The 13,090-nt window shown below is 39.7% G+C and overlaps 2 protein-coding genes across 4 annotated transcripts in view; both read right to left on the reverse strand.

Annotated features, from left to right (window-relative positions):
- Positions 1–498: 498 nt before the first annotated feature.
- LOC130686740 (cytochrome P450 4c3-like) lies at positions 499–6,432 on the reverse strand. 2 transcript variants are annotated; one of them, XM_057509897.2, is made up of 11 exons: positions 6,162–6,432; positions 4,804–5,034; positions 4,275–4,390; positions 2,784–3,078; positions 2,633–2,702; positions 2,425–2,551; positions 1,940–2,054; positions 1,756–1,862; positions 1,444–1,681; positions 1,178–1,357; positions 499–975 (listed from the first exon to the last, which is right to left on the reverse strand). In XM_057509897.2, exons 2-11 carry the CDS (start codon positions 5,003–5,005, stop codon positions 785–787), a joined length of 1,641 nt encoding a protein of 546 aa, XP_057365880.1. In that variant the 5' UTR covers positions 5,006–5,034; positions 6,162–6,432; the 3' UTR covers positions 499–784. The 2 variants fall into 2 exon arrangements, with proteins under 2 accessions (XP_057365880.1, XP_057365879.1); XM_057509896.2 differs by having other exon boundaries at positions 5,931–6,432.
- Positions 6,433–8,074: 1,642 nt separating this feature from the next.
- The window catches only part of LOC130686741 (cytochrome P450 4c3-like), a 101,092-nt gene continuing 96,076 nt past the window's right edge, over positions 8,075–13,090 (reverse strand). The window contains exons 1-13 of one of the 2 annotated variants that reach the window (XM_057509898.2): positions 12,358–12,533; positions 12,204–12,291; positions 12,025–12,137; positions 11,770–11,860; positions 11,524–11,706; positions 11,398–11,467; positions 10,846–10,972; positions 10,688–10,781; positions 10,508–10,614; positions 10,377–10,445; positions 10,143–10,311; positions 9,893–10,072; positions 8,075–9,829 (exon numbers count right to left, since the gene is read on the reverse strand). In XM_057509898.2, coding sequence (XP_057365881.1) covers positions 9,663–9,829; positions 9,893–10,072; positions 10,143–10,311; positions 10,377–10,445; positions 10,508–10,614; positions 10,688–10,781; positions 10,846–10,972; positions 11,398–11,467; positions 11,524–11,706; positions 11,770–11,860; positions 12,025–12,137; positions 12,204–12,291; positions 12,358–12,510 — 1,611 coding nt within the window. In that variant the 5' untranslated portion in view covers positions 12,511–12,533 and the 3' untranslated portion in view covers positions 8,075–9,662. Of the gene's footprint in view, positions 9,830–9,892; positions 10,073–10,142; positions 10,312–10,376; positions 10,446–10,507; positions 10,615–10,687; positions 10,782–10,845; positions 10,973–11,397; positions 11,468–11,523; positions 11,707–11,769; positions 11,861–12,024; positions 12,138–12,203; positions 12,292–12,357; positions 12,534–13,090 lie in introns of those variants that run through there. The other variant, XM_059494200.1, reaches the window with a different exon arrangement.

Genomic DNA, 13,090 nt, shown 5'->3' on the forward strand with positions numbered 1-13,090 from the left:
ATAAAGGCAAGCTTTTAAAAAGGGGAACTTCTCATTCTGTATAAAGTGAAAACTAAATCTGGTAAAAAGCCAGTGCATGTCGGAAATTCTCGATGTTGAAGAAATAATTGCACACGATGAAGTTGTGAAAAAAGAGGGAAAGTGGCATGGCTTAAAAAAAATGTTAAAGAAAGAAAGCCTTATTTAGAATCTTTGAGTTTAAGGTCTGGGTTAGTACGATGGCGTGCAGAAGCTAACAAATCGAAAGTGGTCAAAAATATCGCAACAAGTGCACGCAGCGTTCACTTTCTATATATACAGTTCCATAGCTGAAAGGCCGATTAATTTTCTTGTACCCAATTTATGGCTCATCGAACAGTCAGCAGGAGGCGTTTTCCCTTCAATCGACTATAGCTATACCAACGGGGGGTTCTTAAACATAGGGAAAAAAAAATTAGCGAAAAATAAAGCTCTTTCGGTCTTTCGTAAAAAAACATCCCGGGTTGATTATGTCTTAAAAAAAAACTCAGTGTATTGAACCTTTTGATCACGCGGCTAGCATTCTCCGGCTCTCTCCCTGTCAATTACGGAAACCCTGGAACACAAAGAAACGCTACATACAGAGACAATTACTTCTATAGGAGAAGAAAGGAACCTCGTGGGTGTTACCCAACTTACGACACTTAACAAAAACGTAATTTTCTCGAAATGAAATGAAAAGGGAAAGCAATATGAAAAAAAAAGTGGGGGGCTGGTTCGCGTTCGCATGGATATGTACTATATATAATGTCTGCGGTCGCTACGATCAGCACGACGATGGGCAGTTCGAAGGCGTAATTGGCTTGGGCGTCAAACGTACTTGAACACCGTCTCGTGGTCGCAGTACAAGCTCTCCAATCAAGACGAGATCTTCACGCTTCTCCAAAGACTCGAGATGAAAGTTTCTGAGAACGGTAGCCAACACAACTTTTTCCTCCATCACGGCGTATTTTTGGCCTAGAAACGAGAAGGCCAACAAAACAAGTTTGCCTCTTTGTTAACGTGAATTGCAAGCTAACGGTACACCAAAGGACGTACTCAACAAAACAAACGCTGACAAAACCATACGCCTTGAAAGCATGACTAGGCGGAGACGTTAAAGACGCTATTCATCTGACGTCTACTAATCTCTATGACCTAATGACAAAAGTGTTATTACCGATGCAGTTGCGCGGTCCAGCGCTAAATGGCACGTAGGCATACGGGTGTCTGCTACGTTTGTTGTCACCCCAAAAACGGTCTGGGTTGAAACACTCCGGATCGGGAAATTGCTGCGGATCTCTGTGAAGTGAGTAAGGAATGACGGCGACGGTCGAACCGGCTGGTACCACGTACCCATCTGTGTCACGAAACGAAAAATGAATTAAAAGACCTGGCCGGATAATATGGTAGTAATTTAATGCATAGATCAGATGTGAGACATACGGATGATTGCATCCTCGCTCAACGTGCGCCCATACATGGCTACGCTAGGGTAGAGTCTCAGTGCTTCTTTGATGCAGCATTCCAGATATTTCAGCTGAAGAATGTCTGCCATCGTGATCGGCCTATCTGAGGTACCAAAAACGAGATTGAGCTCTTCGCTGACACGGTCTTGCACCTCCGGATGGCTTCCGATCAAATACAAACACCAACTGACGGCAGCTGCTGTCGTATCTTGTCCCTAAACAATCGTCAACATAAATGAATTACAAAAAAAGGAAAACAAATATGTATGAATTGATTTTCTAAACAAACCTCAAACATAAAAGTATCGACTTCTTCCCGGATGTCCAAATCACTCAGAAGCGTTCCGTCCTGCGAGGCTTCAATCAAGAGATCCAAGAATGCCAAACGAGGTTTTTCTACAAGAGATGAAAGGAAAACATTGAATGCGTAATAGCGTGTCAACAAGTAACATCTCATTTGACGAAATATTTACTTATCAAATCGACATTGTCATCAACGTTTGACGGCGATGGCAAGTTTTTGTTTTCTTTCCGGGCCAATTCCTCCGCTTTGCGTATACGATGTTCAGCTTTCCGCTCTTGTAACACCTAAGGGAAAAGTTGAAAACAAACATACCCATTGACATGTCTGCGTGTTTAGCAAGAACAGCATTTTAGATGAATCCGGGACTAGGCTCTTTTTTTCTTTAATATTAGAATTCTATCCCTTATAAGGCGTCTCCTTTGGCGGTCGACAACTTGTAAACATCCTGGTTCGTCGTTCCCCATCTGTTGGAAAATTCCCCTCCAAGAAACCCGTTCCCTATTTTCGTTGTCTGACACAAAAATAACACGGAACTTGTGTGGCTAAACCAGACTCTATTGTCTATGTCTTCATAGCGAATTATAAGCTACCGTCCTAACTGCTAAATGAAAAGGCACGTGGCACAAAAGCTGTTACTTCAAAATCATTACTCACCTTGTCTGTGAAACCGTGAAGAATATCTAGACATTTCTGCTGGGTTTTGGCCATCGGATGGCATTGGAAAAGCAGTTCCGGCTGCAGCCACGGTTGTGCCTGTCTTGTCTGAACAATCCGTCCAATTCTGTGCAAATCATCGCCGCAAAAAAAGAAAAGAAAATTTGAACCAAAAATTGAAAGTCTGGGGCTTTGGAAAATGACTCACGTGCAAACCGCTTTAACGTATTCAGAGTCGTTATTCAGCTGAGCATCGACGTGACGACCCATGGCAGTTTCTGTCCGTTTCAATCAAAATGAAGCAATCAATACCAAACTCACCACTAATCACAGGTGGAAAACAGGAGGGAAATACGAACCGCAAATGATGTCGAGCGTGCAGCGAGCAACGTAAGGGAACAGGTTGATTCTGTCTCCATTTTTGGCCAGCATATCCTGATGAGCCTCTCGTAATTTCTGGACCAGCACGACACTCTGCTTATTGAAAATGTCGATGAAATCCTCCAGAATTTTGAAGTGAAATGTCGGCGTCAGCATTTTACGTCTGCCATGCCATTTGGTGCCGGTGCTCGTGAGTAGTCCCGTGTTCAGCCATGGGTGGAGATATTGATATTCACGGGATTTGTCGATTAATTTGTTACTGCCCAGCAAAGCCTTTTTCGTACAAAATATAAAATACTATTTAGGTCAAAGAGTCTGTCAGAAAAAGAAAATTTTCAGAATTCGTCATCGCGTTATTTTTTTTTCCGAGGTCGAAAACAAAAATCCAATTATCTTGCGCATAATTCAATTCAACCAGCTGTGTAATCATTTTGTGTTTAGACTCGGAAGAACGCGCTTTTTTTTTTCTCCGCTATTTTATAAACAAAAATGATGCCTATTTCCGCGCTGTTGAATTTTAAGGAGAAAAAAACGCAAAGGAATATAAGATTCTGTTGGAGAAACGAGGAATCAGCGAAGCGCCACCGCAGACCTAATAGCGATTTTTCTCGTCCTCGCTTTTCTGTTCGGACATCCCGACAATCTTTAATGTTGACACCACTTTCTTTTCATTCTTTCTTCGTTTAGTGGTCGGTGGGCAGCGCGGAAAAACTATCTGGGAAGCAGTTAATTAGGACGGCCATAAAAAAAAAATGCCGAGCGCTGAATTTGCGGCAGCAGTTAGGTATTTTACTGCTCTCTTTTCGTAAACCATGCAGTGTTTACTAACACCCTGGAGATGTCTGGAGCGGTAGGGAGCATCAGACTGAGAATTGGACTTCTGAAATCAGATGTCGACTGTGAGGGAAAGTGTGACGCTATTCATCCTCAACCATGAATTGCGAATCTAATCGCGTGAAAAGTGAAAAACACAAAATTCTAGATGGGACGGGAAAAAAAAAATAATAATAGCAGCTGGTTACATTTTAGTTCGCCACCGAAATAGAAAGTGTCACACGAATGGACTTCTTTGTCTTCTTACGTGATGCAATGATATAAACGTACAAGATAATGGTAGGGGGTAAGAAAAAAAAATGGTTTCCTTTAATTCACTCGGTTGTTTGAACCGACTGAAAGAGAAGCGCTTCGTTTGTACAAGTAATTTCTCGTTTCACGATTTGAGGCAACTACGAAAGTGAAAGGCCTACAATGTGTACCGTAGGTCGTGATTCGACGATTCGAGTGGGAAAGGTGGTCAAGCTGTTCGTGCACTTTCTCCTAGTTCATCCTGTTTCATGGATTATGTGTGTGTGTGTGCAACAATATGAAAGATGACTACAATCGCTCCGGAGGCATAACTATCATTTTCAAATAGTTCGCCTTTGGTTGCATTTCACGACCGAACGAAAAGAGAAGTTTCTCGTATTTACCTCAGTACCCTCAGGTGTGTAAAGAAGAAAAATAGGAAAAGGGCCAAGCCAGAAGCGCAAAATCGGGAAGTGCTGGCGCCATTCGTGTAGGTAGTCGATGAGAAACTGGAACAGTTCTATGGAATCGCCAGGTGGAAAAAAACATAAGTTAATAGCTAGCCAGAAATGTGAACGTTGATCTCACATCAGAATGAGCTTAAGAAAACAACTTAATCGGCCAACGAGAATTCGACATTTTTGCTAATGGCAAAATGATAAAAAGGGTAGAGTCAACTATCAATCAAAATATGTCTGCAAGTTATCGTTGTAATTAAATATGATTATTCATTTTGCCCGTCAGATGTTAACTGTTATCAATGCTACATGAGGCCCGGAAGGACCTTTCAACTCCACAATTAATAATAGGTATTAAACAATCGTTCAATTTACGCGGACTAATCATGGATATTTTTATCAATGGTGATCTTAAAAAAACATTTTCAGTCTATCCAAATATTCAAATTTTGTATCTTTTTGCTCATAAAATTACCGTCAGGATCTCGCAATAACTCCAATGCATTTCCCAGAAGAGGAAGTGGTGCCGGTGGTCCAGGAATGCTGTTGCAATGCTCGACGAAAGCTAAACGCTTTTTGGTGAAAACACAGATGGCCACGATCGTGAAAAATGTCGCCATCCAAACGGTGAACGTTGATGGCATCCATCGGTCCACTTTGAGATTTTCGTCCAGCATCTTCGAATCATGCAAAGCAGTTGCTCAATCTGCATTTTTTTAAAACACGATGATTTCTAGTATACAACAATAGCCACTTGGTAGCACTTTACAGGAGACCGTCACTGGAAATTGGTTTAGGAAACAAGTGAACTTTCTCCAGGAGGGATCTTTTAGGTAAAAACAATAAACAAACTCTTCCTTAACAAAATACGATAGCCGAATCGAAAAATACGATAGACAATCCGCTCAAAGCGGATTGTTTTTTTTTGTACCCTAGCAGTTAAACCCAATGAACTTGCAAAAACCTGTTCGTTTACTTCTCGTTGAACGTTATGAGTTGCACTTAAAAAAAAACTGGTTATGTCTACGTACACTGCAATTTGCCTTGTCATAATATGACGTTTGGAAACCGGAAAGCATATTCAACGTTTGTTTTTTTTCTTAGAAAAAAAAAGCAAACAAGGAGAGCCAAATTTATCGTTTACCACAAGTTCCTCCTTAATTAACACGGCAATCATCGAGCATTCAAAAATTTCCTCTAAAATCCCAAATTTTATGTAGCTTCCCGTCTAGTCTATACTTAAACAAAGGCCCGTGGCCATACCAAATCGGAGACTTGTCTGTTACTTACGGCTATGGTTTTAAACGAAAATCGAAATCATATTGCGCAGCTGTTACACGAAATTGTTTCAGAAAACGTTACCGGTTGCTACGCTATAGTCCTATCGTTTATTATTGCTGCCCTGGCCAATTGTTTGATGAAACCCATCTTCAAGGTACCTGACAATAAAGCCTTACCCCTTTTTTTCGTGATTTCTCAAGAGAAAGAAGGAAACGCTTTCCCCAGATTAGTCTTTCGAGAAAAGAAATGAATACCGTTAAGTCACTTTTTCCTCTTTGTTTTTCACTCGGCTGCAAAGCCTGTTCAAATTGTTGTTGTTACCTGATAATGGAAGGGATCTTTCTTAAGCCAGATGCAACGCAATGAAGAGTGAGGGATGAAGACACTACGCAAGTTGGTTGATAAAGCGACTGAATGAAAATGGGAGCGATTCGGGGTCTATTTATACACAGGCCTGGAAGGAGACTGTGAAGGGGGTAGTGCAAACCGACGATGTCTAGGCGTGCGGAAAGTCATTTTTTGGTTGCTTCTTGTTCTAGATATTCTACGTACCTTTGAATAGATAGAGGTGGGGAAAACTGGGAATACTATCAACCCACGTGCTAAATAGCTCCACCTTTTTCGTACACCATCACAGCCGATTTCCTTTTTTCATTTTTTTCCAGTCGTAGCTCTCGTCTCCTATTCCCATCTTCCCTCTCTCTTTCGTTCGCATGCAGGCCAGTACTCTCCACTTCAATTGAATACTTTTTTTTTCTTCTTGCAGCAGCCTTTCTCTTCCTAGTGAAAACAAAAGTTCCGTTTCCATCCTATGGCGTCGTGTCTATATGCTCGATTGAACAATGATGGATCAGGAGAGATGCTCGATCATCAAAACTTAAACACGGTTACCTTACAAGCGATGGTTGTACCTATGGTGAAATTTCCGTGAAATCACGAGAATCTTCACGTAGATTCACGTATTTTTTTCGTATTTCTCCGTCTGCGGGTCTGTGGTTGATTATAGTTGCTTTGATCCTTTTCTCTTGTGGCCATTGAATTTGGCTTCAAGGGGTTAGCTACAAAAGAATAAATTGATTAAATATGTTGTCTGAGTTCCTGCGTTACTTAATGACACCCACATGTTACAGTGGCTGAGTCTTGGGATAGGTTTGGGTTTCTAGGATATACAACAACCTCTTCTCCGTGACTCGTCATCGTCATTTGCTCGTGAATAACAATACGGATGCAACAAGGCCTCAACAAGACGAATGCTGGAGGGAACGCATTTGATAAAAAAGATACAATTGTAGCAAAAGAAAAGCACGTTGCCTTCAGGGTCTCTGTAGGCCTAGTTCTGAACTTGAGGGCTGAATTTTTCTTTTTAAAAACGGTACGTCGCATATTTGGGCCACAGAAAAAATCCAAATGTGAAAGCTAATAAAAACATTAATCCTGATCATGAAATGACGATCAAAACTAGAGAAACTACATTCGTCAAAAGGGAACGCACTACAAATAGGGATTCGGAGTACTGTCATTTTTTAAGGTTCACGACTGACATCTGAAGGTTAGATAACTGACTGGGGCGTTAGTGCTCGTGTCAGTCGACAGGTGAAACTATGAACACCGAGTTGCCATTTGTAAAATGTCGAAATATTTCGCATAGTCGTCATGGATGAACAGTTAAATTCCATTCTGTCGAATCTTGTAAAAACAAAATTCTTAGAAAGGAGTGGCGAAGTAATGTTGAAATCCAGCTGCATACTTGTGTAATTCTATAATTATTTATATCCTTGACGGAAAAGCAAAGATAGACCGGTAGATATACAAGAATAAAGGTTGAATGAAATTTTTAATTCAGCCGAATAGAATGCAAACATTATGTGGCAAGCGTTTCGCCCCACCCTTCCTTTTCTATTTTTTTTTTCTTTTTTTTTTTTAATAAAGAAAAATTATGATTTTGCTTTCACGGGGAAATGTTGATTTTTACCAACATCCTTTCCTAACGACACCATTTATTTCTATAAGGTCTGCTATGAAGCAAACGAAAAGTTTTATAAAAACATTAATTGAAACGATAAAAAGGGGACATGGACCACCTGCTTTACTTTCCCTCATTCGTTATTATCATGCCGCCTTTGTGAAAATAGTGATGTCGTTCAGCATGTAGTCCCAGCTTCTTTCTCCCTACACGCTCTCTCTCTTCTTCTTCTGTTTTCCTGGAGAAATACAACTGTTATGGCGGTAGGCTCCTAGTGAACTCGATCCCTTTTTCCACATCAGTAGCCAACTGCCAGAATGGCCTTGTTAATCTACACACACTGTTTCAATCATAATTTCATTTGGAATTTTAAATTGAAACTATGGTGGTATTAACGGCAACCCGAATAGAAAAAACTCGGGTAAAATGTCCCTACCGTGGAATTATTATTCCACGTTGCAGGGAAGAGCATTCACGTGCGCACTGCGAAAATAAAAACAGCTATGATTTGATTAGAATACATTAATAGCCTAACCCCATGCTGACAGTATTTGTTGCGTGACAGTGAAACTAGTTATGCAAACTCTGCAGGTTGTGCAGTCCGACGAGTAGTTGGTTTAACACGCTGCCATTAAAAACAAGTTATTTGTTGAGCACAAGGAACAATAGGTTAGGCAATCCTTTGCAAAGCTTACAAATTTTAACAGGATGTAACAAAAAATAATATTCAAAATAGAAAAAAAAAGAAGTTCCTAACGATTGCAGTCAATGTCGACTCCTTTCACTCATCACGAATTCAATGGAGCCAGGTAACCGGGAAAAGGAAACAAAACACGAATGATGGAACCACGTAGGCTTTTTTTTTTTTTTACCGTTAGTTGGTTTTTCTCATAGCCTAGACAATCGGGGTAAGTGGGGAAATTTTTATAAAACGAAAGTAAGTGAAGGCACAACGTCGTGATGTTTCGTGAAAATCCGTTGAATTAGGAAATTCCTTTCACTCTCCCGGCTCAAATAGTGCATCACTTTAGCACGTAGACCAATTGTACGAATTAAATCAGTGAAAAAGATATAGAAACTACATAAAACCTGATAAACGAGACGAATTTTTACAGAAGAGTAACCCTTTGTTAAAAGCAAATAGGATTAAACAGTTTTAGAACAAGTCCACAATTTACCTTTTCGTAATTTCGTAAGCAGTCCATGCATTGAAATGAATAAAGCTGAAGCATTCGCACGTTTTTTTACTGCGTCAAAGACTTTTCAGGATGTAACTGACCGACAAATGCATGAAGACAAAACAATAGGGGTCAAGTAGAGGCAAATTATAGTTCTTTGTACGGTGTAATGCCAGAAAACGGTGCCCTACGTTTCACTGAATACTCAACCGTGTGTGATCAATCAACGCTTTTAACAGTAAAAAGGTATTTCTTTTCTACGGAAAGGCTATCCGTTAGACTATCCACCATTACTTTCTTTTTATATTTCTAAGGGGCTTGGCTAATGAAACTATTTTTGGCATAAACGTTTCCTAAGTTATTCACAGCTCTTGCAAATGCCAAACACTCGTCGCATCTCTTTTGCCAACGTTTTGTTTTCCGAATGTGTTCGTCTGCTCCAGCCTTCAAAATAAAGAATTTCTGACATTGATTGTTGCTCAAATTTTCAATTGATTCCTAATGCTCTGTGACAAACGATGTACATGTTTTCTAACGGACCCTAATGTCGGTTCGGGAAAATAGTAACGCGAAAGTTTTGGGCAAACAGTCTTCTTTTTCTAGTTACTATACAAAAAAAAAAAATAAAAAATATGGGAAAAACTACTGTAGTTCCAGCTGTTAAACCCAGGCTAGTAAGGGCAGTATTCAAGCTGTTGTGTCGTAAAATAGCCATTAAGTGCTATATTTAGACTTTGGAATTTACTTTCACCTACTGTACAGGCTATATCTGCACTCATTTTACGACCACTAGCTGCGCATTTGCTTATTGATTACAGCGGTAGTTAGCTATCATTTTGGGAACGGAATGCATTGAAACAATTAATTTCATTTCAGAAATATTTAAAGAAATTATATGTTACTTATTAGCAATTACGTGAACTTTTTCTCGGTAAGATGCATTCGAATTCCATCGCGGGGTCGAAGGATCAATTCGGTTAAAATGGGAAGACCTTCCGGTTTGTCTAGGGCCTTGACGTGAAAACGACGCAAGACGGAAGCGAGGATAACCTTTTCTTCCATCATGGCAAACTTTTGTCCTGTTAAAAATCCGTAAATTAAAAGCTCTAAAAGAATTAAACTAGGTCGTAGAGTCAAATCACCGATGCAGTTACGTGGCCCCGCACTGAAAGGGACGTAAGCGTATGGATGTCGTCCCCGTATATTCTCCGGGAAGAAACGTTCCGGTTTAAAACGTTCAGGCTCTGGGAAGTGGGTAGGATCCCGATGTATGAGGAAAGGTGCGGCTAATACTGTAGCTCCACTTGGAAGATCGTATCCACCTGGGAAACAATTGAAACGTCAAGATTGCAGTAAAGAAAAGCATTTTGTTTTTTTAGCATCTAGTCATACAAATGTTGGTATCTTCCGTCAGCTGTCTGGCGAGGAGTGGAACACTTGGATAAAGACGAAGGGCTTCTTTGATGCAGCATTCGAGATATTTCAGCTCATTCAAATCAGCCATAGTAATTGGACGATCAGAGTTACCAAACACACGAACGAGTTCCTCACTCACTTGCTCCTGTACAATCAAATACATAATTCCATATGCTGCTGAAAAGAATTCAATTCGTATTATTAACTCACCTGCACTTCGGGGTAGTTGCCTAGAAGGAAAAGGGACCAGTTAATAGCAGCGGCCGTCGTATCATGACCCTGATTTGAGTAATGTGAAATAATACAATACAATCAAACAATTACATAGCCCAGAAATTTACTTCAAACATGAAGGTATCCACTTCTTCACGAATGTCGAGGTCGCTGAGAGCTTTACCGTCTTGCGAAGCTTCGATCAGGAGATCAAGAAAAGCTAAATTGCGTTTTTCTATGCAAGATAATTAGATTTAGAAATTGAAACTAAGGTACAACTTAATTATTCATGTGACATAGTTTTTTACTTGAAATAAACTCGTCCTCTTTGACTCCTGTCTTTTCCTCTGTTTCTTTTTGAGCTTTCAGAAGCTTCTGCTCGATTTTCCTTTCGCGGATAACCTTAATGCGTCAAGAAGGCTGGTCTTTTTAAAGAGAATTTGATATCTAGGTTAAAATAAATTACCTGATCGGTGAATCCGTGTAGAATGGACAGGCATTTTTGTTGCTCTGATGCGTAGGGGAAAAAATTAAACAGCCAATCAGGTTGAAGCCAAGGCCGGATCTGTCTTATTTGAATAATGTGGCTCATGCTACCGATTGGGGTATAGAGAAAAAGCAGATTGAAGATTCTAGTTTAACATTTGTAAATTGTCCAAAAACAACTGCAATCTATGAAATATTCCCATTCTTTCTCCATTTCCTCAATCCTCTTCAGATAACTGGTTTCTGGTAAGCTATTAACATCCGGTCTACATGAGGTACAACATGTAGGCAAAAACGTTCTGTTGGTTAATCTTAATATCCATCATTGTTTTCAAACAATAAAAGAGCGTAAAAACTAGATTAACGTGACAGGTATCTACTTTTACGCAGGTTAACAATAACATTCGATAAGAAAATTGTAAAGGTCAACCCACAAAATGTGGTTTCATCAAGTCTTACAAAGCATTCTACAATTTTCCCACGAGACTCGTTGATAAGTTAAGAGTTTGTAAATACCAAACTGGAGTCTTACCTGTAAACAGCCTGGACGTACTCGGAATCACTTTTACTTTGCGCGTTGACGTGACGTCCCATAGCCGTTTCTGTAACACAAACTTGTTATGACCAACTTCATTTGCTAATGACACGACAGCTTTACCGCAAATGACATCAAGTGTGCACCGAGTGATGAAAGGGAAAATGTCAAAATCCTGGCCAACTTTTGTGGTTAGCTTTTCAACGAGTACCTTACTCTGCTCGTTGAAGACGTGGACAAAATCTTCGAGAATTTTGAAATGAAAGGTCGGTGTCAACATTTTGCGACGCATGTGCCATTTGCTGCCTACGATGTGCATCCAGTTTTTATCACATGTAGATTAATCGTTTAAATTGTTGAATGACATACCTGTACTTGTTAAAAGTCCTGTAGCCAGCCATGGTTGAATATAATCATACTCTCTGCTCTTGTCAATTAACTTGTTGCTACTGAGAACCACCTTCATAAAAGAGAGAATGATATCGAACATTAGGAAAGATCGTCAATGGGTTGACAACTTTGCGTAAAGTGGGGAAAGATATGAAAAAATTCAGAAGGCAAGGAACGATGTTACTGTACCGTTCCCTACCTGGATTTTTTCAATTGCCAACACGTTAATTATACCTCTGCGCTTTCAGCGGCGCCAAGGAAAAACCACGGAAGAGGACCCATCCAAACTCGTAGTACTGATCGTTTATTCCACTTGTAATATAAATTCGTGAAGTGGGGCATAATTTCTGAAAAAAAGAAAGAAAGAATAATTAGTACACGTTATAGTTTAATTGTTTCCAATAAGTTTTTACGATCGGCATCGACAAACAGTTCGGTGAAGCTTCCAACAAGCGGAATCTGAACTGGCGGTCCAGGAACTTTGTTGCATTCTTGCACAAACTGGAGAACAATAAGATGCCATAATCATATAAGCTTTGTAATTAATTGGCTATATTCATTTTATACCTTGTAACGTCGGAGTAGAGCTGATCCAACGGTGAAAAAAACAAGGCAAGCAAGGCTAAAAGTAACAGTTAATCTACTTGGAATTAAATCGTACAAATGTTCAGGAATTATCTCAACGGCCATGATGAACTGGTGACTATCATACGCTGACATAAACTGATACGCATGCGGTTGATCAACGTCTACTAAACCGCCAATACATGGATAGCATTAAATTTTCACGTATCTTTAAGAAGGAATACCATCGAGTGACTTTGAACTATTCAGGACGCTCTTTTGATGACGAACGCTATCAACTGTGGGTTTGTTTTTTTCGATCTTTAAACTTACACGACTTGTTTGTTTGTTTTTTTTTTCACTGCGCCCTGCTGTAAGTACGATCAAGCTCTGGATAACATCTAACAAACATTGCAAGTGGATTTTTATCTGAGCTGTTTAATATCGCACATTTGCTAAATAAACTTTATCTCGCCACAGAATTCAAACCCAAGATGTTGTTCTTTGCTCCGAAGGTCTTGTCTTGTATCAAATCTATTGTAAACAATTCTCTTTGAACCGTGAATTATTATTCATATTTTTAAAAAATTTTGCTGTTAAATCCCAATCTCTTTCTAGTGTTCAACTGATCTTTTGCCAAATTTCAATGTACGTTATCTTTCCACACACATAAATTCGAGGAAATCAACAGACTATTTAATAATCTACGCACATCAAGTAGCTTAATCAGGCATGC

This window comes from Daphnia carinata, chromosome 2, assembly GCF_022539665.2.
Source record: "Daphnia carinata strain CSIRO-1 chromosome 2, CSIRO_AGI_Dcar_HiC_V3, whole genome shotgun sequence".
In the NCBI taxonomy this organism is placed as follows: Eukaryota; Metazoa; Arthropoda; class Branchiopoda; order Diplostraca; family Daphniidae; genus Daphnia; species Daphnia carinata.

Bases quoted from the DNA above. Each gene is read 5' to 3' on its own strand.
- LOC130686740 (XM_057509897.2), bottom strand. From the start codon at position 5,005: ATGCTGGACGAAAATCTCAAAGTGGACCGATGGATGCCATCAACGTTC. The intron at 2,552-2,632 runs GTGAGTCATTTT...TGATTTGCACAG, and splicing joins TACGTTAAAGCGGTTTGCAC to AATTGGACGGATTGTTCAGA. The intron at 1,863-1,939 runs GTAAATATTTCG...CATCTCTTGTAG, and splicing joins TGACAATGTCGATTTGATAA to AAAAACCTCGTTTGGCATTC.